This window comes from Zophobas morio, unplaced genomic scaffold (assembly GCF_036711695.1).
Source record: "Zophobas morio isolate AGI-343-1 ecotype UQ-CSIRO unplaced genomic scaffold, CSIRO_AGI_Zmor_V1 ptg000021l, whole genome shotgun sequence".
In the NCBI taxonomy this organism is placed as follows: domain Eukaryota; kingdom Metazoa; phylum Arthropoda; class Insecta; order Coleoptera; family Tenebrionidae; genus Zophobas; species Zophobas morio.
The window spans coordinates 25,253,741-25,278,960 of record NW_026972126.1 but is presented as its reverse complement, the minus strand read 5'-3'; the positions used below and the strand labels follow the sequence as shown (position 1 = coordinate 25,278,960).

Here is a 25,220-nt window from a genome sequence, read left to right as displayed (position 1 = left end):
TAGTTCCCTCAAGTCTCTCTCTCTCTCTCTCTTTTCCCACAAGTCTCTCTCTCTCTCTCTCTATTTCCCCCAAATCTCTCTCTCTATTTCCCTCAAATCTCTCTCTATTTCCCCCAAATCTCTCTCTCTATTTCCCCCAAAACTTTCTATCTACTTCCCCTAAGTCTCTCTCTATTTCCCCCAAGTCTCTCTCTCTCTCTTTTCCCCAAGTTTCTCTCTTTATTTCCTCCAAAACCTTTTTTCTATTTCCCCAACTCTCTCTCTCTCTCTATTTTCCCCAAGTCTCTCTCTCTATTTCCCCCAAGTCTCTCTCTCTCTCTATTTCTCCCAAGTCTCTCTCTATTTTCCGCAAGTCTCTCTCTCTCTATTTCCCCCAAATCTCCCTCTCTATTTCCCCCAAATCTCTCTCTATTTCCCCCAAATCTCTCTCTCTATTTCCCCCAAAACTTTCTCTCTATTTCCCCCAAGTCTCTTTCTCTCTTTATTTCCCTCAAGTCTCTCTCTCTTTTCCCCAAGTCTCTCTCTCTATTTTCCCCAAGTCTCTCTCTTTCCCCCAAGTCTCTCTCTCTCTCTCTCTCTCTCTCTCTCTCTCTCTCTATTTCTCCCAAGTCTCTCTCTCTATTTCCCTCAAAACCTTTTCTCTATTTCCCCAACTCTCTCTCTCTCTATTTTCCCCAAGTCTCTCTTCTATTTCTCCCAAGTCTCTGTCTATTTTCCCCAAATCTCTTTATTTCCCCCAAATTTCCCTCTCTATTTCCCCCAAATCTCCCTCTATTTCCCCCAAATCTCTCTCTCTATTTCCCCCAAAACTTTCTCTCTATTTCCCCTAAGTCTCTCTATTTCCCCCAAGTCTCTTTCTCTCTCTATTTCCCTCAAGTCTCTCTCTCTCTTTTCCCCAAGTCTCTCTCTCTATTTTCCCCAAGTCTCTCTCTATTTCCCCCAAATCTCTCTCTATTTCTCCCAAATCTCTCTATTTCCCCCAGATCTCTCTCTCTCTATTTCCCTGAAAACTTTCTCTCTATTTGCCCTAAGTCTCTCTCTATTTCCCCCAAGTCTCTTTCTCTCTCTCTTTTCCCCAAGTCTCTCTCTCTATTTTCCCCAAGTCTCTCTCTATTTCCCCCAAGTTTCTCTCTTTCTCTACTTCTCCCAAGTCTCTCTCTATTTTCCGCAAGTCTCTCTCTATTTTCCGCAAGTCTTTTTCTCTATTTCCCCCAAATCTCTCTTTATTTCTCCCAAATCTCTATTTCCCCCAGATCTCTCTCTCTATTTCCCTGAAAACTTTCTCTCTATTTGCCCTAAGTCTCTCTCTATTTCCCCCAAGTCTCTCTCTCTCTCTCTATTTTCCCCAAGTCTATGTCGCTCTATGTCTCCCAAGTCTCTCTCCCTCTCTCTATTTTTTCCAACTCTGTATCTGTCTCTATTTTCCCCAAGTCTCTCTCTTTTTTCCGCAAGTCTTTCTCTTTATTTCCCCCAGGCTCCCTCTTTTTCCCCAAGTCTCTCTTTTTCCCTCAAGTCTCTCTCTTTTTCCCTCAAGTGTCTCTTTCTTTTTCCCCCAAGTCTCTCTCTCTATTTCCCCCAAGTCTCTCCCTCCATTTTCCCCAAGCCTCTCTCTCTCTCTCGTTTTCCTGAAATATCTGTCTACTTTCCCCAACGCTATTTCTCTATTTCCCAAAGTTTCTCTCTCTATTTCCCCTAATCTTTTTTTCAATTTCCACAAGTCTCTCTCTTTCTCCAAGTCTCTCTCTCTATTTCCCCAAGGTCTCTGTATTTTCCCAAGTCTTTCTTACTCTCTTCCAGATGTCCTTCTCTTTTTTCCCTCACTCTCTTTCTCCACATCTCTCTTCCACAAGACCCTTCTGCGTTTTTTCAAGTCACCTCTTTTTCAAATTTCTCTCTTTTTCCAAATCTAGTTCCCTTTTCCCTAGGTCTTTCTCTCTTTTTCCCCAAATCTTTTTCGATCTCTCCAAATCTTTACCCTCCCCTGGTTTCTCTGCCTCCACAGATATCTCTCCTCTATCTCTAAAAATTACTGCAGTTTTGGTTGCTCATATATCATGCTCTCTCTCTCTCTCTCTCTCAACTCAAGTCTTTCACTCTCTCCCTAGATCTCTTTCTCTATCTCACTCTCTCCCTCTATTGTTAAACTTACCGATAGATCTTCCGTTTTCAAAGCGTTATTCCAGATTTCTTCGACTTGGATCATCTCCTGTAAGCACTTGATCGCAGTGGCCCGAACGAAACTTTCACCATCGCACGTCGACATCTTCACCACAAGGGTCGGCAACTCCGAATCCATTAATACTTTTTGCAAGGACGGAAATTCTAAACGAAAAAAAACACCAAATTAATACCAACACGCAAAAAATATGTTACGGGCACGTTTGAGCTAAAATACACAGAAAGAGAAACAACAACGGGCCCAAGATGGAACCCTGCGGTACGCCTTTTTTTTTAAACAAACCGATAAAAATAAGACAATCTGTTATTGTCGGAGGCACATTTAGACTAAAATATATAGATATCGAAATAGTAGTGGGTCCAAAAAGAACCCTTGTGGTAAATTCTCTATATATGTTGTAACATGGGGAAATTCTAAAAAAAAAACCAAATTAACACCAACAGCTTGTTGGAAGCGCATTTAGAGTAAAAAATGTATATCGGAGTAGTAGCGGTCCCAAAAGGACCCTTGCGGTAAACGCCATTTCTTTTTTTTTGACTTACTGATGTACGCCATACGAGCTACCGTGCGAATGACCGCCAAGGCGACGTTCCGCACCTCGGCGACGTCGTCGCGGAGCTTGACGTAGAGCAGCGGCCCGAAGAGGTTGTGCGTGCTGTCGATCAGCAGCGTCAGGTTCGGCGCGACGCTCTTGGCGATCGTGACGTCGATCAGGCGCAGCACCTGCACGGTCACGTCGACCGGGCACCGCAGCATCGTCAAGAAGTCGAAGCTCGCGGGCAGGACGTAGATGATCTCGTAGATGTCGCACCACGTTATGCCGAAGTCGTCGACGAGCAAACACAGCAGCTCGAAGTTGCCCAAGAAGTAGTCGAACTGGTCGCCGAAGTTGGCGAGCGTCTCGGGGAACTTCTTCATCGTGCGCACGAAGTCCCTCAGGATGTAGACGATGGTCTGGAAGACCATGACGGCGGCGTCCTTGCAGAAGAGGTGGCGCGTGCGCTTCAGGCACCCGGTGGAGGCCACGGCGAGCTCGAAGAGCTCGGCGCGCTCCAGGAGGCCGTCCCGGCACTTGTAGCACGAGCGGATGGAGTCGTGCGACATCCGGCTGAGCATGCTGTCGACGTAGCCCTTGCGGTACTCGTCGAAGAGGTCGTCGATGTCCTCGTCGGCCTTGGGGAAGTACTTCATGCTGAGGGTGAAGTGCGGCGAGAGTAAGGGGATGATGAGGAAGACGGTGTGGTGGGGGAGCTTGGAGATTTTGGCGTCGACGAAGGTCCAGTAAATCTGGCCGAAATCGCACAGCTCGATGACGTGCTCGAAATTCCGACTACAAATACTCGATATGAACGTCGCCCTGATTTTATCAAGCGCAGAGTCAATATTAGCACTAGCACTCTTGTCATTGGCCTTGTACAACTCGAGCATCTGCAACGTATACACAACCTTGTTCTTTTCGAAATCGCACGACAACTCGGGGATGCTTTGACAATTTTCGTAAAAAAGCAGAGGAATGCGGAGGTCCAACCGGCGCAAAAAATTTTCCAACACTCCAGCCGATAACGCCACGGAACTTGACCCACAATCGGAAAAAACAGGTCCTATCAACCTCTTGATCACTCTGACGCAAAACTCCTCCCGGTCTATCGTCTTCTCCAAAAGTTTGGCTATGAAGTGGGCGCTTTCGTCGCAGTGGCTTTTGAAAACGTCCTCCCAGAAGTCGTACGCTACAATCCACTCCACCCCGGATTCGTGCTCCAAAAACCCCTCCAGCAACTCCAAGTAGCTCCTATCGTCCTCCCTCAAATCCAAAACCGCTATTAACTTCAAAAACAAGCTATCTTTGTTCAACTCGCAAAAAACCTCCTCGTTTTTCGACAACATGGTGGCTATGCGCACGGTAAAACAGACTATGGGGGCGCGGGGCTTCGCCCCCGTCACGCTCCATAAAGTCACCGCCTTCTTGATCCATTCCGTGAAAAGCGGTACTAGTACTAGGGCGGACTCGATCCCTACAAGTTCGAATTAGCGCATGACGAGAGTTTCACAAAACTGACCTTCGGTTTCTTGACGATGGAGCAACGAAGAGAATTTTTCGACGGCGACAGCGACGTTGTGCTCGCGATCTTGCGTAAAAAAATCGAGTAGACGTTGCATTTTTAACAAGTAAGGAACGACATTGGGTTTCATGTTGTCAGAGACACAATCGGGAGATAAATGAACTTATCTGGAGTGATTGCGATATAAAACCTCTATCTGTTTGCGGCTCGACACTATCTTTAAAAAACGCGAATTTGGCAAAATATAACTAGGGAGTTAGTAAATTGTTACGTTAGTACTGGTAGTACTTACTCTCGTTGGATAAGTACGCCACGGTGCAAACCACCTTCAAAGCGGCCGTCTTCACTTTCGCGCCGCTTTCTTCCAACTTTAGTTTCATAAAAGTACCCAACAAAGCCACAGTCGAGTCCTGAGTAATATCCACCAAGAGTACCAAACTCGGCAACATGTATTTTTTAACGGCGACGTTAACCACGGTTAGAACTTGAACCACGACATCTTCCGACCACTCGCACAACTCTAAGAACTCAAAACACACATTGACGACCTCCAGCGCCTCCACAGTATCCTTCCACGTGATTCTAATCTCCTGGATAAAAATCCCCAACAAGTCAAAAATTTTGCAAATGTAGTCTGCATCCTCTCGCACGACCTGGATCTTCTCACTTGACTCACTCAACCCCAGCGTTATATCCTTAGTCAAGTAGATGAGAGTCTGGAAGAACACCACAGCCTGGTGTCGCGACAGGTAGTACCGACACTCCTTCACCCTCAATAGACTGTTTTCGCAAAACTTGACCAAATCGGGAGACTCAATCAGACGATCCCTCCAAATAAAGTGCAACCGGGTCACGTCCCCCAACATCTTCATAACTTTAGCGACGAAGACATCCCGAACTTCGTCCGTCAGACACGCTTCTTCGATCTTCGACAACGTCAGACAATTCCGTAAGACGAAACCATAGTGCGAGATCAAAAACGTGGCCACTATTTGGTCCGAGAAAGAATTAGTTTCGGGGATCTTCGACTCGATTAGTCTCCAATACAGAAGACCGAACCTCGAAAACTCGATAACTTCGTCGAAGCTTTGCTTCGACAAGTTCGTCAGAAAGCTGCTTTTGATTTTCTTAAGCGAGACGTCGACGGTCGTCCTAGTGACACTCTTGCTTGTAATTTTGGCGTACAATTCCACGAACTGCATCGTCAAGCGGACTTTGCTCGAGTCAAAAACGTACGACTTTGACAACGCTCGATCTCCAATATCGTCGTCGAAGCGGTAGTACCCCAAAAACGCGAAAAGCGCGTCGAAGTCGCCCACGCCCGAAAACACTTCCTCTAGACACCGCTCCAACAGAAGCGAAAAAAATTTCGTGTGGTTTTCCAAAGGTAGTACCAGTTCTTTGACGATGTCGCTCTGGAAGCCGCTCTTGCGTAACAACTTCGCCATGAAACAAACGCACTGTGTTTGGTCGCCGCAAGCCAGCAACCCGAACACGCTCTTCCACAGCCCCAATTCGACCACGAAGTCAGTACCCGACTGGTGCTCCACCAACGCCAACAACACCCTAATTGACAACTCAGGCTTGGCCTGCCTCAAAACGCTGAACAAACTGACGAAAAAATTATCACTACGTTTCAAATCACGGAACTTTTCCTCGGTGCGCACCAACAAGAGGATTAAATCCACCACGAACACGACGAGATCGCGTGAAGGTACTCTGGCGGTACTCCACTTCGTGACGGCTTTTTTCACCCATTTGGTGACGAGTTTGGCGATTTTATGCTCTAGAAGGGTTAAGTTAAATTAGAGGTACGACAAGACGAAATAAAAACCTGTGGGGGTCCATTGCGCAATGTGTGTCAACAACTCGTCGAAGTCGTCTTTTTCGAATCGACACCGTTTCTTTAGTAGTTTTTTAAATAAGCGTTTCAACTTGTTTCGGCACCGGTTCACTTTTTCCATCACGAGGACGCGAAACTACGTAAGAGTTAGCGGTACGATCGGCGCGCGAGGCATGGTGGTACTGACGCTTAGGCAAATACGCGATAATAATTAATTGCGTCGAGTACTTACTGGTACTGGAGATGCGCGCGATGGTGCGAACGACGTCCAAAGAGGCCCTTTGGATATCGGGATGGTCATTGAGTAACTTGGAGTATAATAAAGGTCCTAGTAACGCTAAAGGTGAGTCTGGGGTGTCTTCCATCAGTAGTGCTAAATTAGGCGCCATATAATGGGCACTACCTGTGTTTATCAAGTTGATTATGGAAAGTACGACTTGTGATGACCACGAGGCTAAAGCCAGAAAGTCAAAACACAAAGGCAAGACGTACGTGGTTTCGACTGCGTCCTTAAGCCCGATTTGGAACGTCTGGGTGAGAGTACCCACAATTTCAAAAATTTGGTCGATGTTGGGGAATTTTGCAACCAATACGTCGACCTTCTCCGGACTTTCTTTGGCCGAATTGAGCAAATCTACCAAGAAGTAAACGAAACACTGGAAAAACGTCACGGCGTGGTCTCTACTCAAGTACTTCAGGCACTTTTCTAAAGCGAGAAAGCTGTGTTTACACATGGCGACGGTGTCAGTACCATCCGATATTTTCCGAGTCCAGAAATACATCACCCGTACGTAATCGTACGAAACCATTTCCCACACTTTCGTTTCAACAGCACTACGCAACTGATCGTGCGAAATGGCCTCTTCTATCTCTGTTAATTTAATCAGGTACTTCATAATAACGCACCCGAAAGGTATAGATAAAAGGAACATGAACTGTCCAGAAAACCTGGCCGTAATAGTGGGGACTTTCGACTCCATTAACTTCCAAAATAACATACTAAAGGGGCAAAAGTCCACTTGTTCGAGATACGTCCCTCTGACCATGTTCGCCATGAAGTTGCTCTGAATTCTAACCACCGAAGCACTAACTTTCGTCAGGGTGGTACCACCAGTGACAGTGTTCGCATACAACTCCAAGAACTGCATCACGAACATGATTTTGCTCAAGTCGAACAGCAGCCGCTTGTTTTGCGCTATGATCATAAAGTCGCAAATCCGCTCCTCTAGGTGGAAGTTCCTCAAGAAGACGAAAAGTACCCGGAAGTTGTACCCCTCAAGGTATACAGCGTTCAGAAAATGTTCCAAAATGTTTCCCATAAGTTTCAACGACGGTTGAAGCGCCTCCACGTCACTCACGTCGCCGCAAACCTTGACACCTCTGTAGATGTTTTCGCCTAACGGCACCATGATCTTTTTGACCACGCGATCGCAAAAATTTTCGTCGGAGTCGATGGTTTTGTCTAGGATTTTTTGCAAGAGGAGAGTACTTTTTGCGACCACGTCGTCGTCGCCGGTTAGACTCCACTCGATGATGTCTTCCCAAAAACAACAAGCTACTAACCACTCGACTCCAGCGGCGTGCTCCAAGAAAGTACTCAACAGTTTAATGTACGCTAGTTTGACTTTTTTTATTTTGGATTGTGTAGCCTTCGTCGCTTTGACTAGTTTTGCGAAAAAATTGTTGTTGTTGAGTTGGTTGAAGGTGCTTTCGTTTTCGCATAGCAGCGCGGTCAGGTTCAAGGTGAAACAGATAGAACGGGGTCCGGAGGTGAGTTTTGAGGTACTCCACGTAGCGACGGCGTGCGTCAGCCACTCCGCACACACCCGAAGAACGAGTTTCTCCTCTACAAAGATTAAATTAGGGGATGATGTGGCGATTGAGAGACCAACCTGGCTTGGCCGACCAAAGTCGTACGAAAGTTTTTTTTGCGTCGTCGTCGAGTTCCGTCGCGCAAAATTTTTCCACGATTTGTTTGACTTTTGACATGCGGTGGGTCGTGAACGGCGTCATTTTGCACCAACACAAATAAATAAATGGTCGAAGCGAGACGCGAGGCGAGGGATTATCGCACCAGTGTTATCTGTGTTGATAACAATTAGCGGCGATGTACTAAACTAAAGCGTTGTGTACACAGTGTGACAGACTTGCACGAATTGAGATAACGTTGTTATCGGATGAATGTTATCGCGGTGAAAGGAAAAATAGCAATAAAATTATAAGCCTCTAAATTGGTTGGGTAACTTACTCTTGTTGGAAATGGTGGCGGTGGTGACAATCACCTCTAAAGCGACGTTTTTGACTTTTGGGTCCTTGTGGAGCAATTTGGAGTATAATAAAGGTCCCAATGAATTTATTGTGGGGTCTGGGGCGTCTTCGACTAGAAGCGCCATGTTGGGTGCCATATAGTGAGCAATTGCGATGTTGATGACTTTGATAGTGTCAACTATCACTGCGGGATTCCATTCTGTTAACGCCATGAAGTCAAAACAGACGTTTATGACGTAAGTGGTTTCGATGCAATCTTTCAAAGTTATTTGAAACTTCTCAATCAGAATACCAATCTGTTCGAAGATTTGGCGACAAAAAGGAAAATCCTTGACGAGAATAGCTATTTTTTCTGAATTCTTGTCGGTAACCCAGACGAAATCTATCAAAATATAGACTAAAGTCTGGAAATACATAATTCCTTGTTCTCTCGAAAAGTAAACGATGCAATTTTTGCTCGTGTTGAGGGCTTGTTCGCAAAAAGCGCCAAGGTTAGGGTCTTTTAGGATTCGGTAATCCCAAAAATAAATCGCACGGATGAAATCGAACGAAATCATTGACCACATCTTGTCTTCCAAAGCGCATCGAAAATCGTCATTTGTTATTTCTTCTTCAAATACGGTCAACTTCAAGGAGAACTTGTCTGATAAAAAAATGTACACGGGAACCATAAACATACACAACAGTTCATTTGAAAAGTGAGTGCGTTCTTTGCTATATTTATCAGGGAGTTTAGAGTCCATCAACTTCCAAAATAGAAAACTAAAACGACAAAACTCCACTTGTTCCGAGAAAGTCCCTTTGAACAAGTTCATGGTGAAGTTATTTCTGATTTTGTCAACCGAAGCCTTGATTTTCGTCATGGTGATGTTCTTAGTGATCACGTTTCCATACAATTCCAAAAACTGCATCACGAACATGATCTTGCTCAAATCGAACAGAAGCCGCTTATTCTGGGCTATAATCATAAAGTCGCAAATCCGCTCCTCGAGATGGAAGTTCTTCAAAAACAGAAAAAGTACTTCGAAGTCCTTTCCCTCCAAGCAAACCCCTCTCAAAAGAAACTCCAGAACGTCCCCGATCACCTTCAACGACGTCCGCAGCAACTCGGTGGCAACGTCTTCGTTCACGTCACTGGAAGCTTTCACGCACCTGTAGATGTTCTCCCCCAACGGAAGCATGATCTTTTTGACGACGCCGTCGCAGAAGCTTTCGTCGTGGCCTACTGCCTTCTCCAGAAGTTTCCCAACGCAACTGACACTCTCTTTGACGATCCCTCCACTACCCGTCACACACAACTCGAGCACGTCCTCCCAAAAATTGCAAGCGACCATCCACTCGACCCCCGCCTCGTGCTCCAAAAACGCACTCAGTAGCTTGACGTAGGCGATTTGGACCGACGCCACCCCCGACTCTCTCACTTTCGTCACTCGGATCAACTTCGCGAAAAAATTGTTGTTGTTGAGTCTGGCGAATCTCTCTTCGTTTGTACACAAAATGGCGGCTAGACTCAAAGTGAACGAAGTAGTATGGGATCCGGGAGCGACACCTGAGGTACACCACGCGTCGACAGTTGACAGCAGCCACTCCGTGAAGACACAAAGTGTGTATTTCACTTCGTTCTTATCCTTCCAGAGGTCTAACAGTGTGTTTTTTGGATCGTCGTCGATTTTCAAACTGATGAACTTTTCAACTATAAAATTTTTGCTGATCGTATGAGTTTCCATTTTTGACGCACTCATGACTAACACGATTATAACTAATAAGTGAAAGTTAACCAGGCGTAATTGACGCTAAAGCCGATTATTTTTATCTCCTATCGAGGCATTAAATATGTCTGTACGTAAAGATGATAACACGACTATAAATTACGGGTCAGACGCATACTTACTGCTGCTAGAGATGGCAGACGATGTACACACCACGTCTAAAGCGGCTTTCCGCACTTCAGGACACTCGTGAAGTGTCTTTGAACACAATAAAGGCCCCAAGCGGGTTATTGTCAAATCTGGAGTCTCCTCAACCAACAAAGCCATATTGGGAGCCATGTAATGAGCGGTTGCAATATTGGCCAACTTCATTACTTCAACCACCACTTCAGACGACCACTCTGTGATATCCAGAAAGTCAAAACATAGAGCCATCACGTACGTAACTTCGAAACCGTCTTTCAACACAAAGTCAAAATCGTCAACCAAAACACCAACAAACTTAAATATTTCTCTGATGTATGAAACTTCGTTGACCAAGAAGTCGAGCTTTTCTGGATTTTCTCTGACAATGCGGACAACGTCGCTCAAGAAGTAGACGAAAAATCGAAAAACGATCACAGCTTGATCTCTCGAGAACAAGCTTTTCGAGTTTTTGATTACTCGAAAACCGCATTTACATATTTCGTTAACATTATCATCTTCGTTGATAATTCGTTTACGCCACTCTGCAAATAACCTTTTTATATCATATGGAGCTGTTTTCATCATTCGTACAAAAAAGGTCTGTCGAATGTCGTCATTCTCAAACTCTGCTTCTAAATCTGACACCTTCGTTAAATATTTGAGCATAAAAGCTAAATTTGGCATGAAAATTAACATTGTCAAGTTGTGCGAAAGGGGTACGTTGCCGTCATCACACAACGGAAATTTTGTTTCTACTAGTTTCCAGAACAAAAGTCCGAAATTGATAAACTCGATCCCCTCTATAATGCTTCCTTTGAGGAAGTTTTGCAAAAAGTTGCTCCGGATTTTGCTAATCGAGGCAGCCACTTTTGCCAGGGTGGTAGTGTTGGTAATTACTTCTGCGTACAATTTCAAGAACTGCATAATGAAGACAATCTTACTCAAGTCGAAGAGAAGAGGCCTCTTTTGAGCTATCATCATGAAGTCGCAGATGCGATCTTCCAGGTGAAAATTCTTCAAGAAGAGGAAAAGCAAACCGAAGTCTTTTCCCTCAAGCTGGACCCCTTTCACTAACTCCTCTAACACGTTCCCCGTCAGCTTCAGCGTGGGTTGAAGACGCTCGGTGACAACGTCGTCGCTCACATCCTCTGAACCCTTAATACAGCTGTAGATGTTTTCCCCCAACGGAAGCATGATCCTCTTGATAACGCCCCCACAGAAATTTTCGTCGTGCTCCAAAGTCCTCTCCAAAATTTTTCGCACGAAACGACTGCACTCGTCCACGACGACACCATCACGGCTCACCAAACACAAACCGAGAACATCCTCCCACAAATTGCTCCCCGTCATCCATAAAATCCCGGCTTCGTGATCCAAAAAAGCCCCCAACAATCTAACGTACGCCATTTTGATTTTCGTCACTTGCGACTCTCTAGCTTTGGTTGCTTTGATCAGTTTAAGGAAAAAGTTGTGGCTGTTGAGTTCGTTGAATTTATCTTCGTTTTTGCACAATAGAGCGGCCAGGTTTAGAGCGAAAGAGAGAGAATGGGTCCCAGGGGTGACACCTGGGGTGCCCCAAATACCGACCGTTTTGACCAACCATTCCGCGAATACCGGAAAGATATGTTTGTCGTCTGTAAAGACCCAGTTAGAGGAAATAGTGGCGATTTTAGGACTGACCTGTGTTTCGCGACCAAAGTTCTATCAAAGTTTTCTTCAGATCGCGGTCGATTTCGGTTGCGCAAAATTTTTCAACGAGACGTGTGGATTTTGTGGTGCGACGCGCGGATAAAGTCGCCATTTTATACTAGCATTGGTAACGAATTATCATGTTAGTAATGAGTCAGTTTAAGAGGTGTCACAAAACGATATCTGCGTTGATAACGGCGATGTGATAAACACATTACGACTACAGTTTGCTCCATATGTTTGTATGGAATTTTATTGCAAATATATTTTTGTAAAGGACTGATAACGGGTTTTATCGAAATAGCACAAAGTACTTAGATATCATCACATGGGAGGGGAAGCCAGGTTTGGGAGACAATAGAAAATATTACGAAATTGAAGTACCGATTGTGCTTATTTTCATGAACTTACTTTTTTTGGAAATAGTAGTAATAGTATGAATCACTTCCAGAGCAGCCACATTCACTTTTGTATCCTTATTAAGCAATTTTGAGTACAACAAAGGTCCCAACAAATTAACTGTAGGATCTGGCGCATCTTCGACCAGAAGCGCCATTTTGGGGGCGGTGTAGTAAGCAATGGCAATATTGATCACTTTAATAACTTCAACCACCACTTCTGAACTCCACTCTGCTAAAGCCATAAAGTCAAAACACACACTGATAACGTACGTGACTTCGATACAATCTTTCAAGGTTATTTGAAATTTTTCCATCAGAATACCAACAAGTTCGAAAATCTGGCGACAAAAAGTAAACTCCTTGACAAGAATATCAACTTTCTCTGAACGATTGTTTGTAAAACGAACGATATCCATCAAATAGTAGACCATAGTTTGGAAATATGGAATTCCTTGTTCTCTTGAAAAGTAACTAACACAAACTTTGCTCGTACTGAGAGATTGTTCACACAATGCATGAAGGTTTGGGTCCTCTACGTTACGTTTCTTCCAAAAGTATAACGCTCTGACGAAATCGTGCGAAACCAATGACCACCTCTTGCCTTCAAAAGCACTTCGAAAATCATCGTTCGAAAGTTCTTCCTCATAGTCTGTTGGTTTCAACAAATACGTCTTCACCAAAATGGTGTATTTTGGCATCACAAGAAAAACCATGAAGTTGTTCGGAAACTGAGGGGCTCCTTTGATAGGTTTATCAATTTTGAAAGAAGGAATTTTTGACTCAACCAAATTCCAAAATAGGAAACCAAACGGGCAAAACTGCAGCTGGTCGGAAAAATTCCCTTTCAACATATTCGTGGCGAAGTTATTTCTGATTTTGTCAACAGAAGCCTCCACTTTCGTCATGGTGGTATTCCTAGTGATCACGTTTCCATACAATTCCAAAAACTGCATCACGAACATGATCTTGCTCAAATCGAACAGAAGCCGCTTATTCTGGGCTATAATCATAAAGTCGCAAATCCGCTCCTCAAGATGGAAGTTCTTCAAAAACAGAAAAAGCACTTCAAAGTCCTTTCCCTCCAAGCAAACCCCTCGCAAAAGAAACTCCAGAACGTCCCCGATCACCTTCAACGACGTCCGCAGCAACTCGGTGGCAACGTCTTCGTTCACGTCACTAGAAGCCTTCACACACCTGTAGATGTTTTCCCCCAACGGAAGCATGATCTTTTTGACGACGCCATCGCAGAAGCTTTCGTCGTGGCCTACTGCCTTCTCCAGAAGTTTCCCAACGCAACTAACACTCTCTTTGACGATCCCTCCGCTACCCGTCACACATAACTTGAGCACGTCCTCCCAAAAATTGCAAGCGACCATCCACTCGACTCCCGCCTCGTGCTCCAAAAACGCACTCAACAGCTTGACGTAGGCGATTTTGACCGACGCCGCCCCCGACTCTCTCACTTTCGTCACTCGGATCAACTTCGCGAAAAAATTGTTGTTGTTGAGTTGGGCGAATCTCTCTTCGTTTGTACACAAAATGGCGGCCAGTCTTAAAGTGAACGAAGTAGTAGCGGCTTCGGGAGTGACACCTGAGGTAGTCCAAGCGTCGACAGTGGCCACCAGCCACTCCGTGAAGACACAAAGTGTATATTTTGCTTTTTTCTTGTCTTTCCAGAGGTCTAACAACGAGTTTTTTAGATTGTCGTCGATTTTCAAACTGAAGAATTTTTCCACTATTAGTTTGTTTCTCACTGTTTTCATTTTACAAGCACTCATGGCTAGCCAACACAAAAAAACGATAGTAAGTGGAAGTTACCACTCGCGGCTATCACTAAAACTGATTATTTTTATCTCCAGTCGAGGCATTAAGTATATCTGAGCATAAAAGTGATAACAGGTGTATGAAAAACGCGCCAGACGCATACTTACTGTTGCTAGAGATGGCAGCAGATGTACACGCCACTTCTAAAGCGGCTTTACGCACTTCAGCACAATCGTGAAGTGTCTTTGAACACAATAAAGGCCCCAGGCGGTTTATCGTCAAATCTGGAGTCTCCTCAACCAACAAAGCCATATTGGGAGCCATATAATGAACGGTTGCAATATTGGCCAACTTCATTACTTCAACCACCACCTCAGAAGACCACTCCGTTATACCCAGAAAGTCAAAACACAGACCCATCACGTACGTAACTTCAAAACCGTCTTTCAACACAAAGTCAAAATCGTCAACCAAAACACCAACAAGCTTAAATGTTTCTCCAACGTATGAAGCTTGGTGAACCACGAAGTCGACCTTCGCTGGATTTTCTGTGGTTATACGGACAATGTCGCTCAAAAAGTAGATCAAAAATCGAAAAACTATCGCAGCTTGATCCCTAGAGAATAGATTTCTCGAATTCTTGATGACTCCACAACAGCGTCTGCATATCACGTCAACGCTGTCAACGTAGCTAATTCGTTGATGCCATGCTCCAAATATTTTTTTGACATCACAAGGGGCCGTTTTCATCATCTGTCCAAAAAAGTTCGCCCGAATGTTGTCGTTGACAAGTTCTTCTTCTAAATCTGACCTCTTCGTCAGATACTTTATCACAAAGCATAAGTTTGGCATGAACATTGAAACTGTCAAGTATTTGGAAAGTGGTGCGTTGTCGTTGTCAAAAGAAGGTAATTTCGTTTCAACTAAATTCCAGTACAACAGGCCGAAACTGATGAATTCTATTGTCTCCGGAACGCTTGCCTTGAGGAAGTTTTGCAAAAAATTGCTTCGAATTTTGGCAATCGAGGCGGCCACTTTTGCCATGGTGGTCGTGTTGGTAATTACTTCTGCGTACAATTCCAAGAACTGCATAATGAAGACAATCTTACTCAAGTCGAAGAGAAGAGGCCTCTTTTGAGCTATCATCATGAAGTCGCAGATGCGACCTTCCGTGTGAAAATTTTTCAAGAAGAGGAAGAGCAAACCGTAGTCTTTTCCCTCAAGCTGGACCCCTTTCAGCAACTCCTCTAAAACGTTCGCCGTTAGTTTCAGCGTGGGTTGAAGACGCTCGGTGGCAACGTCGTCGCTCACATCCTCTGAACCCTTAATACAGCTGTAGATGTTTTCCCCCAACGGAAACATGATCCTGTTGATAACGCCCCCACAGAAGTTTTCGTCGTGCACCAAAGTCCTCTCCAACATTTTTCTCACGAAACGAGTGCACTCGTCCACGATGACACCATCACGACTCGCCAAACACAAACTAAGAACATCTTCCCATAGATTGCTCCCCGTCATCCATAAAATCCCGGCTTCGTGATCCAAAAAAGCGCCCAACAATCTAACGTACGCCATTTTGATTTTCGTCACTTTCGACTCTCTCGCTTTAGTTGCTTTGATCAGTTTAAGGAAAAAGTTGTGGCTGTTGAGTTCGTTGAATTTGTCTTCGTTTTTGCACAACAGAGCGGCCAAGTTTAGAGCGAAAGAGATGGAATGGGTCTCAGGGGTGGCACCTGGGGTGCCCCAAACACCAACAGCTTTGACCAACCATTCCGAAAATACCGGAAAGATATGTTTGTCGTCTGTAAAGACCCAGTTAGAAGAAATAGTAGCGATTTTAGGACTGACCTGTGTTTCGCGACCAAAGTTCTATCAAAGTTTTCTTCAGATCGCGGTCGATTTCGGTTGCGCAAAATTTTTCAACGAGACGTGTGGATTTCGTCATACTACGAGAGGATAAAGTCGCCATTTTATACTACCGTAGGTAAACGAGTAATCGTTGCAAGTGATGAGTCAGTTTAGGAGGAGCTGCCACAGAACGATATCTGCGTTGATAACGGCGATATAATAAATATGTTACGACAACACTTTCCTGTGTATATTTGTATATAGATTACGCTGTGGAAATTTCGCGTAAATGTATTATTGTAAAAGGTTGATAACGGTCTTTATCAAAATAATACAAGCCACTTATTATATCATTGCGTGAGAGAAAAAATCGGGACTGGGAGATTAGAACCGAACACTAAACTGATTTACAGATTATCCGTTTCAAAAACTTACTTTTTTTGGAAATGGTAGTAACAGTATGAATCAATTCCAACGTAGCCACGTTCACTTTTGGATTTTTGTTGAGTAATTTTGAGTACAACAAAGGTCCCAACAAATTTACGGTAGGGTCTGGCGCATCTTCGACCAGAAGAGCCATATTGGGGGCCAGGTAGTGAGCAACAGCAATATTAATCAATTTAATCACTTCTACTACTACTTTTGATCTCCATTCTGTCAAAGCCAAAAAGTCAAAACACACACTTATGAGGTAGGTAGTTTCAATACAATCCTTCAAGGTTATTTGGAATTTTTCTATTAAAATACCAACAAGTTCGAAGATCTGAGGACAATAGAGGAAATCTTTGACGAAAAGATCTATTTTTTCTGTACTGTCCTTTGTGGTACGAACGATATCTATCAAATGATAGACCAAGGTTTGGAAATATACAATTCCTTCTTCTCTTGAAAAGTAAATAATACAATTCTTGCTGGTGCTGAAAGCTTGTTCGCACAATTCCTGAAGGTTTGGATCATTCCTGTTACGGTCATCCCAAAAATAAAAAGTTCTGATGAAATCGAAAGAAACCATCGACTGTATCTTCATGTCAAAAACATTTCGGAATTCGTCGTTCGAAACTTCTTCTTCGTATTCTGTTATTTTCAATAAAAATTTCTTTACGAAAAGAGTGCAAATCGGCATTATAAAGAAACCGATCAGTTGGGTCGTAAAATGGAACGATCTTTTAGTAGATTTATCAATTTTGCAAATCGGAAATTTATCTTCCATCAACTTCCAAAATAACAAACCAAATGGACAAAACTGCAACTGTTCTGAAAAACTCCCTTTGAACATATTCGTAGCGAAGTTATTTCTGATTTTGTCAACAGAAGCATTCACTTTCGTCATGGTGATGTTCTTAGTGATCACGTTTCCATACAATTCCAGAAACTGCATCACGAACATGATCTTGCTCAAATCGAACAGAAGCCGCTTATTCTGGGCTATAACCATAAAGTCGCAAATCCGCTCCTCGAGATGGAAATTCTTCAAAAACAGAAAAAGTGCTTCGAAGTCCTTTCCCTCCAAGCAAACCCCTCTCAAAAGAAACTCCAGAACGTCCCCGATCACCTTCAACGACGTCCGCAGCAACTCGGTGGCAACGTCTTCGTTCACGTCACTGGAAGCCTTCACACACCTGTAGATGTTTTCCCCCAACGGAAGCATGATCTTTTTGACGACGCCATCGCAGAAGCTTTCGTCGTGGCCTACTGCCTTCTCCAGAAGTTTCCCAACGCAACTAACACTCTCTTCGACGATCCCTCCACTACCCGTCACACACAACTCGAGCACGACCTCCCAAAAATTGCAAGCGACCATCCACTCGACCCCCGCCTCGTGCTCCAAAAACGCACTCAATAGCTTGACGTAGGCGATTTTGACCGACGCCACCCCCGACTCTCTCACTTTCGTCACTCGAATCAACTTCGCGAAAAAATTGTTGTTGTTGAGTCTGGCGAATCTTTCTTCGTTTGTACACAAAATGGCGGCCAGTCGCAAAGTGAACGAAGTAGTAGTGGCCCCGGGAGTGACACCTGAGGTACTCCACGCGTCGACAGTGGCCACCAGCCACTCCGTGAAGACACAAAGTGTATATTTTAGTTCTTTTTTATCTTTCAGGAGGTCTAACAGAGTGTTTTTTGGATCGTCGTCGATTTTCAAACTGAAGAATTTTTCAACTATAGGTTTGTTTCTGACTGTTTTAATTTTATAAGCACTCATGGCTTGCCAACACAAAAAAACGATAGCAAGTGGAAGTTACTACTCGCGGCTATCACTAAAACTGATTATTTTTATCTCCCATCGAGGCATTAAGTATATCTGAGCATAAAAGTGATAACAGGTGTATGAAAAACGCGCCAGACGCATACTTACTGTTGCTAGAGATGGCAGCAGATGTGCACACCACTTCTAAAGCGGCTTTACGCACTTCAGCACAATCGTGACGTGTCTTTGAACACAATAAAGGCCCCAGACGGTTTATCGTCAAATCTGGAGTCTCCTCAACCAACAAAGCCATATTGGGAGCCATGTAATGAGCGGTTGCAATATTGGCCAACTTCATTACTTCAACCACGACCTCAGAAGACCACTCCGTTATACCCAGAAAGTCAAAACACAGACCCATCACGTACGTAACTTCAAAACCGTCTTTAAACACAAAGTCAAAATCGTCAATCAAAACACCAACAAGCCTAAATATTTCTCCGATATATGAAACTTTGTTCACCAAGAAGTCGAGCTTCGCTGGATTCTCTGTGGTTATACGGACAATGTCGCTCAAAAAGTAGAGCAAAATTTGAAAAACTATCATAGCTTGATCCCTGGAAAACAAGTCTCTCGAATTTTTGACGATTCCACAACAGCGCCTACACATTTCGTCAACATTATAAACGTCGCCAATTCGTTCATACCACGCTCCAAAAATTTTTGTGACATCAGAAGGGGCGGCTAATATCGTTTCTCGAAACAATTTCGCCCGAATGATGTCGTTGGCAATTGCCTCTTCTATATCTGACATCTTCGTTAGATCCTTTAGCAAAAAGCGTACGTGTGGCAAGCATATTAAAGTTGTCAAGCATGTGGAAAGTAGTGGGTTTTCGTTGTCAAAAGAAGGTAATTTCGTTTCTACTAATTTCCAGTACACCAAGCCAAAACTGATGAATTCCACCGTTTCCGTAAGGCTTCCCTCGAGGAAGTTTTGCAAAAAGTTGTCACGAATTTTGGTAATGGTGTCAGCCATTTTTGTCACGGCGGTAGTGTCGGTAGTTATGGCCGCGTACAATTCCAAGAACTGCATAATGAAGACAATCTTACTCAAGTCGTAGAGAAGAGTACTCTTTTGAGCTATCATCATCAAGTCGTAAATGCGACCGTCCAGGTGAAAATTTTTCAAGAAGAGTAAAAGCAAATCGAAGCTTTTTCCCTCAAGCTGTACCCCTTTCAGTAACTCCTCTAAAACGTGCACGGTTAGCTTCAGCGTGGATTGAAGACAGTCGGTGGCAACGTCGCAGCTCACATCCTCTGAACCTTTAATACAACTGTAGTTGTTTTCCCCCAACGGAAGCATGATCCTCTTGATAACGCCCCCACAGAAAGTTTCGTCGTGCTCCAAAGTCTTCTCCAACAATTTTCTCAGGAAATGACTGCACTCGTCCACGACGACACTCTCACGGCTCACCAAACACAAACCAAGAACATCCTCCCACAAATTGCTCCCCGTCATCCATAAAATCCCGGCTTCGTGATCCAAACAAGCACCCAACAGTCTGACGTACGCCGTTTTGATCTTCGTCACTTGCGACTCTCTAGTCTTAGTTACTTCGATCAATTTAAGGAAAAAGTTGTGGCTGTTGAGTTCGTTGAATTTGTCTGCGTTTTTGCACAATAGAGTGGCCAAGTTTAGAGCAAAAGAAATAGAATGGGTCCCAGGGGTGGCACCTGGGGTGCCCCAAACACCAACAGCTTTGACCAACCATTCCGAAAATACCGGAAAGATATGTTTGTCGTCTGTAAAGACCTAGTTAGAAGAAATAGTAGCGATTTTTGAACTGACCTGTGTTTCGCGACCAAAGTTCAATCAAAGTTTGCTTCAGATCGCGGTCGATTTCGGTTGCGCAAAATTTTTCAACAAGACGCGTGGATTTGGTCATAATACGAGAGGATAAAGTCGCCATTTTATACTAACATGCGTAAACGAATAATGGTTGTAAGTTATAAATCAGTTCAAAAGGAACTGTCATAGAACGATATCTCCGTTGATAACGGCGATATAATAAAAATGTTTCGATGGCACTTTCCTTTCTATTTGTAAACAGATAACACTGTGGAAATTTGGTGTACATGTATTATTGTAAAAGGTTGATAACTGTCTTTATCAAAATAAGACAAAATACTTAGATTTATCATTGCGTGAGCGAGAAAATAGGAACTCGGAGATTTATAGATTGTCCTTTGCAAAAACTTACTTTTTTTGGAAATGGTAGTAACAGTATAAATCACTTCCAACGTTGCCACGTTCACTTTTGGATTTTTGTCGAGCAGTTTTGAAAATAACAGAGGTCCCAACAAATTTACGGTGGGGTCTGGCGCATCTTCGACCAGAAGAGCCATATTGGGGGCCAGATAGTGAGCAATAGCAATATTAATCAATTTAATCACTTCAACTACTACTTTTGAACTCCACTCTGTCAAAGCCAAAAAGTCAAAACACACACTTATGACGTAGGTAGTTTCGATACAATCCTTCAAGGATATTTGGAATTTTTCTATTAACATACCAACAAGTTCGAAGATCTGGGGACAATAGAGGAAATCTTTGACCAGAATATCTATTTTTTCTGTACTGTCCTTTGTGGTACGAACGATATCTACCAAATGATAGACCAAGGTTTGGAAATACGTAATTCCTTCTTCTCTTGAAAAATATATAATACAATTCTTGCTGGTGCTGATGGCTTGTTCACAAAAAGCCTGAAGGTTTGGGTCACTCCTGTTACGGTTATTCCAAAAATAAAAAGCTCTGATGAGATCGAACGAAACTATTGACTGTATTTTCATGTCATAATCATTTCGAAAATCGTCGTTCGAAATTTCTTCTTCGAACACTGTTTTCTTCAATAAATATTTCTTTACGAAAAAAGTGCAAATCGGCATTACGAAGAAACCGAACAGTTGGGTCGTAAAATGGAACGTCCCTTTAGTAGATTTATAAATTTTACAAATCGGAAATTTCGCTTCCATCAACTTCCAAAATAAGAAACCAAATGGACAAAACTGCAACTGTTCAGAAAAACTCCCTTTGAACATATTCGTAGTAAAGTTATTTCTGATTTTGTCAACAGAAGCCTTCACTTTCGTCATGGTGATGCTATTAGTGATCACGTTTCCGTACAATTCCAAAAACTGCATCACGAACATGATCTTGCTCAAATCGAACAGAAGCCGCTTATTCTGAGCAACAATCATAAAGTCGCAAATTCGCTCCTCGAGATGGAAGTTCTTCAAAAACAGAAAAAGTACTTCGAAGTCCTTTCCCTCCAAGCAAACCCCTCTCAAGAGAAACTCCAGAACGTCCCCGATCACCTTCAACGACGTCCGCAGCAACTCGGTGGCGGCGTCATCGCTCACGTCACTGGAAGCTTTCACGCACCTGTAGATGTTCTCCCCCAACGGAAGCATGATCTTTTTGATGACGCCATCGCAGAAGCTTTCGTCGTGGCCTACTGCCTTCTCCAGAAGTTTCCCAACGCAACTAACACTCTCTTTGACGATCCCTCCACTACCCGTCACACACAACTCGAGCACGTCCTCCCAAAAATTGCAAGCCACCATCCACTCGACTCCCGCCTCGTGCTCCAAAAACGCACTCAGTAGCTTGACGTAGGCGATTTTGACCGACGCCGCCCCCGACTCTCTCACTTTCGTCACTCGGATCAACTTCGCGAAAAAGTTGTTGTTGTTGAGTTGGGCGAATCTCTCTTCGTTTGTACACAAAATGGCGGACAGTCTCAAAGTGAACGAAGTAGTAGTGGCTTCGGGAGTGACACTTGAGGTAGTCCACGCGTCGACAGTGGCCACTAGCCACTCCGCGAAGACACAAAGTGTATATTTTGCTTCTTTCTTGTCTTTCCAGAGGTCTAACAACGTGTTTTTTAGATTGTCGTCGATTTTCAAACTGAAGAATTTTTCCACTATTAGTTTGTTTCTCACTGTTTTCATTTTATAAGCACTCATGGCTAGCCAACACAAGAAAACGATAGCAAGTGGAAGTTACCACTCGCGGCTATCACTAAAACTGATTATTTTTATCTCCCGTCGAGGCATTAAGTTTATCTGAGCATAAAAGTGATAACAGGTGTATGAAAAACGCGCCAGACGCATACTTACTGTTGCTAGAGATGGCAGCAGATGTGCACACCACTTCTAAAGCGGCTTTACGCACTTCAGCACAATCGTGACGTGTCTTTGAACACAATAAAGGCCCCAGACGGTTTATCGTCAAATCTGGAGTCTCCTCAACCAACAAAGCCATATTGGGAGCCATGTAATGAGCGGTTGCAATATTGGCCAACTTCATTACTTCAACCACGACCTCAGAAGACCACTCCGTTATACCCAGAAAGTCAAAACACAGACCCATCACGTACGTAACTTCAAAACCGTCTTTCAACACAAAGTCAAAATCGTCAATTAAAACACCAACAAGCTTAAATGTTTCTCCAACGTATGAAGCTTGGTTAACCACGAAGTCGACCTTCGCTGGATTTTCTGTGGTTATACGGACAATGTCGCTCAAAAAGTAGATCAGAAATCGAAAAACTATCGCAGCTTGATTCCTAGAGAATAGATTTCTCGAATTCTTAATGACATCACAACAGCGTTTACATATCTCGTCAACGCTGTCAACGTCGCTAATTCGTTGATGCCATGTTCCAAATATTTTTTTCACATCACAAGGAGCCGTTTTCATCATCTGTCCAAAAAAGTTCGCCCGAATGTTGTCGTTGACAAGTTCCTCTTCTAAATCTGACCTCTTCGTCAGATACTTTATCACAAAGCATAAGTTTGGCATGAACATTGAAACTGTCAAGTATTTGGAAAGTGGTGCGTTGTCGTTGTCAAAGGAAGGTAATTTCGTTTCAACTAAATTCCAGTACAACAGGCCGAAACTGATGAATTCTATTGTCTCCGGAACGCTTGCCTTGAGGAAGTTTTGCAAAAAATTGCTTCGAATTTTGGCAATCGAGGCGGCCACTTTTGCCATGGTGGTAGTGTTGGTAATTACTTCTGCGTACAATTCCAAGAACTGCATAATGAAGACAATCTTACTCAAGTCGAAGAGAAGAGGCCTCTTTTGAGCTATCATCATGAAGTCGCAGATGCGACCTTCCATGTGAAAATTTTTCAAGAAGAGGAAAAGCAAACCGTAGTCTTTTCCCTCAAGCTGGACCCCTTTCAGCAACTCCTCTAAAACCTTCGCCGTCAGTTTCAGCGTGGGTTGAAGACGCTCGGTGGCTACGTCGTCGCTCACATCCTCTGAACCCTTAATACAACTGTAGATGTTTTCCCCCAACGGAAACATGATCTTGTTGATAACGCCCCCACAGAAATTTTCGTCGTGCACCAAAGTCCTCTCCAACATTTTCCTCACGAAACGACTGCACTTGTCCACGATGACATCATCACGACTCGCCAAACACAAACTAAGAACATCTTCCCATAGATTGCTCCCCGTCATCCATAAAATCCCGGCTTCGTGATCCAAAAAAGCACCCAACAATCTAACGTACGCCATTTTGATTTTTGTTACTTTCGACTCTCTAGCTTTAGTTGCTTTGATCAATTTAAGGAAAAAGTTGTGGCTGTTGAGTCCGTTGAATTTGTCTTCGTTTTTGCACAAAAGAGAGGCCAAGTTTAGAGCGAAAGAGATGGAATGGGTCCCAGGGGTGACACCTGGGGTGCCCCAAATATCGACAGTTTTGACCAACCATTTTGCGAATACCGGAAAGATATGTTTGTCGTCTGTAAAGACCCAGTTAGAAGAAATAGTAGCGATTTTAGGACTGACCTGTGTTTCGCGACCAAAGTTCTATCAAAGTTTTCTTCAGATCGCGGTCGATTTCGGTTGCGCAAAATTTTTCAACGAGACGTGTGGATTTCGTCATACTACGAGAGGATAAAGTCGCCATTTTATACTACCGTAGGTAAACGAGTAATCGTTGCAAGTGATGAGTCAGTTTAGGAGGAGCTGCCACAGAACGATATCTGCGTTGATAACGGCGATATAATAAATATGTTACGACAACACTTTCCTGTGTATATTTGGATATAGATTACGCTGTGGAAATTTCGCGTTAATGTATTATTGTAAAAGGTTGATAACGGTCTTTATCAAAATAATACAAGCCACTTATTATATCATTGCGTGAGAGAGAAAATCGGGACTGGGAGATTAGAACCGAACACTAAACTGATTTACAGATTATCCGTTTCAAAAACTTACTTTTTTTGGAAATGGTAGTAACAGTATGAATCAATTCCAACGTAGCCACGTTCACTTTTGGATTTTTGTTGAGTAATTTTGAGTACAACAAAGGTCCCAACAAATTTACGGTGGGGTCTGGCGCATCTTCGACCAGAAGAGCCATATTGGGGGCCAGGTAGTGAGCAACAGCAATATTAATCAACTTGATCACTTCAACTACTACTTTTGATCTCCATTCTGTCAAAGCCAAAAAGTCAAAACACACACTTATGACGTAGGTAGTTTCGATACAATCCTTCAAGGATATTTGGAATTTTTCTATTAACATACCAACAAGTTCGAAGATCTGGGGACAATAGAGGAAATCTTTGACGAGAATATCTATTTTTTCTGTATTGTCCTTTGTGGTACGAACGATATCTACCAAATGATAGACCAAGGTTTGAAAATACGTAATTCCTTCTTCTCTTGAAAAATATATAATACAATCCTTGCTGGTGCTGATGGCTTGTTCACAAAAAACCTGAAGGTTTGGGTCACTCCTGTTACGGTTATTCCAAAAATAAAAAGCTCTGATGAGATCGAACGAAACTATTGACTGTATTTTCATGTCATAATCATTTCGAAAATCGTCGTTCGAAATTTCTTCTTCGAACACTGTTATTTTCAATATAAATTTCTTTACGAAAAAAGTGCAAATCGGCATTACAAAGAAACCGAACAGTTGGGTCGTAAAATGGAACGTCCCTTTAGTAGATTTATAAATTTTACAAATCGGAAATTTCGCTTCCATCAACTTCCAAAA

The 25,220-nt window shown here is 43.3% G+C and overlaps 2 protein-coding genes across 17 annotated transcripts in view; both read right to left on the bottom strand.

Moving 5' to 3' along the window:
- The window catches only part of LOC135133272 (uncharacterized), a 60,109-nt gene that overhangs the window by 4,711 nt on the left and 30,178 nt on the right, over window positions 1–25,220 (bottom strand). For 8 of the 16 annotated variants that reach the window (XM_064061609.1, XM_064061610.1, XM_064061613.1 and 5 more), the window contains one exon: window positions 2,150–2,322. In XM_064061609.1, coding sequence (XP_063917679.1) covers window positions 2,150–2,322 — 173 coding nt within the window. The other 8 variants (XM_064061620.1, XM_064061618.1, XM_064061622.1 and 5 more) reach the window with 8 other exon arrangements.
- LOC135133274 (uncharacterized) lies at window positions 22,220–24,221 on the bottom strand. Its single transcript, XM_064061626.1, has 2 exons — window positions 23,999–24,221; window positions 22,220–23,952 (listed from the first exon to the last, which is right to left on the bottom strand). Exons 1-2 carry the CDS (start codon window positions 24,117–24,119, stop codon window positions 22,220–22,222), a joined length of 1,854 nt encoding a protein of 617 aa, XP_063917696.1. The 5' UTR covers window positions 24,120–24,221.

Excerpts from the sequence above, each read along its gene's own strand:
- LOC135133274 (XM_064061626.1), bottom strand. The coding sequence starts at position 24,119 with ATGGCGACTTTATCCTCTCGTAGTATGACGAAATCCACACGTCTCGTT. Across the intron at positions 23,953-23,998 it reads ACTTTGGTCGCGAAACACAG|ACGACAAACATATCTTTCCG; the intron begins GTCAGTCCTAAA and ends GGGTCTTTACAG.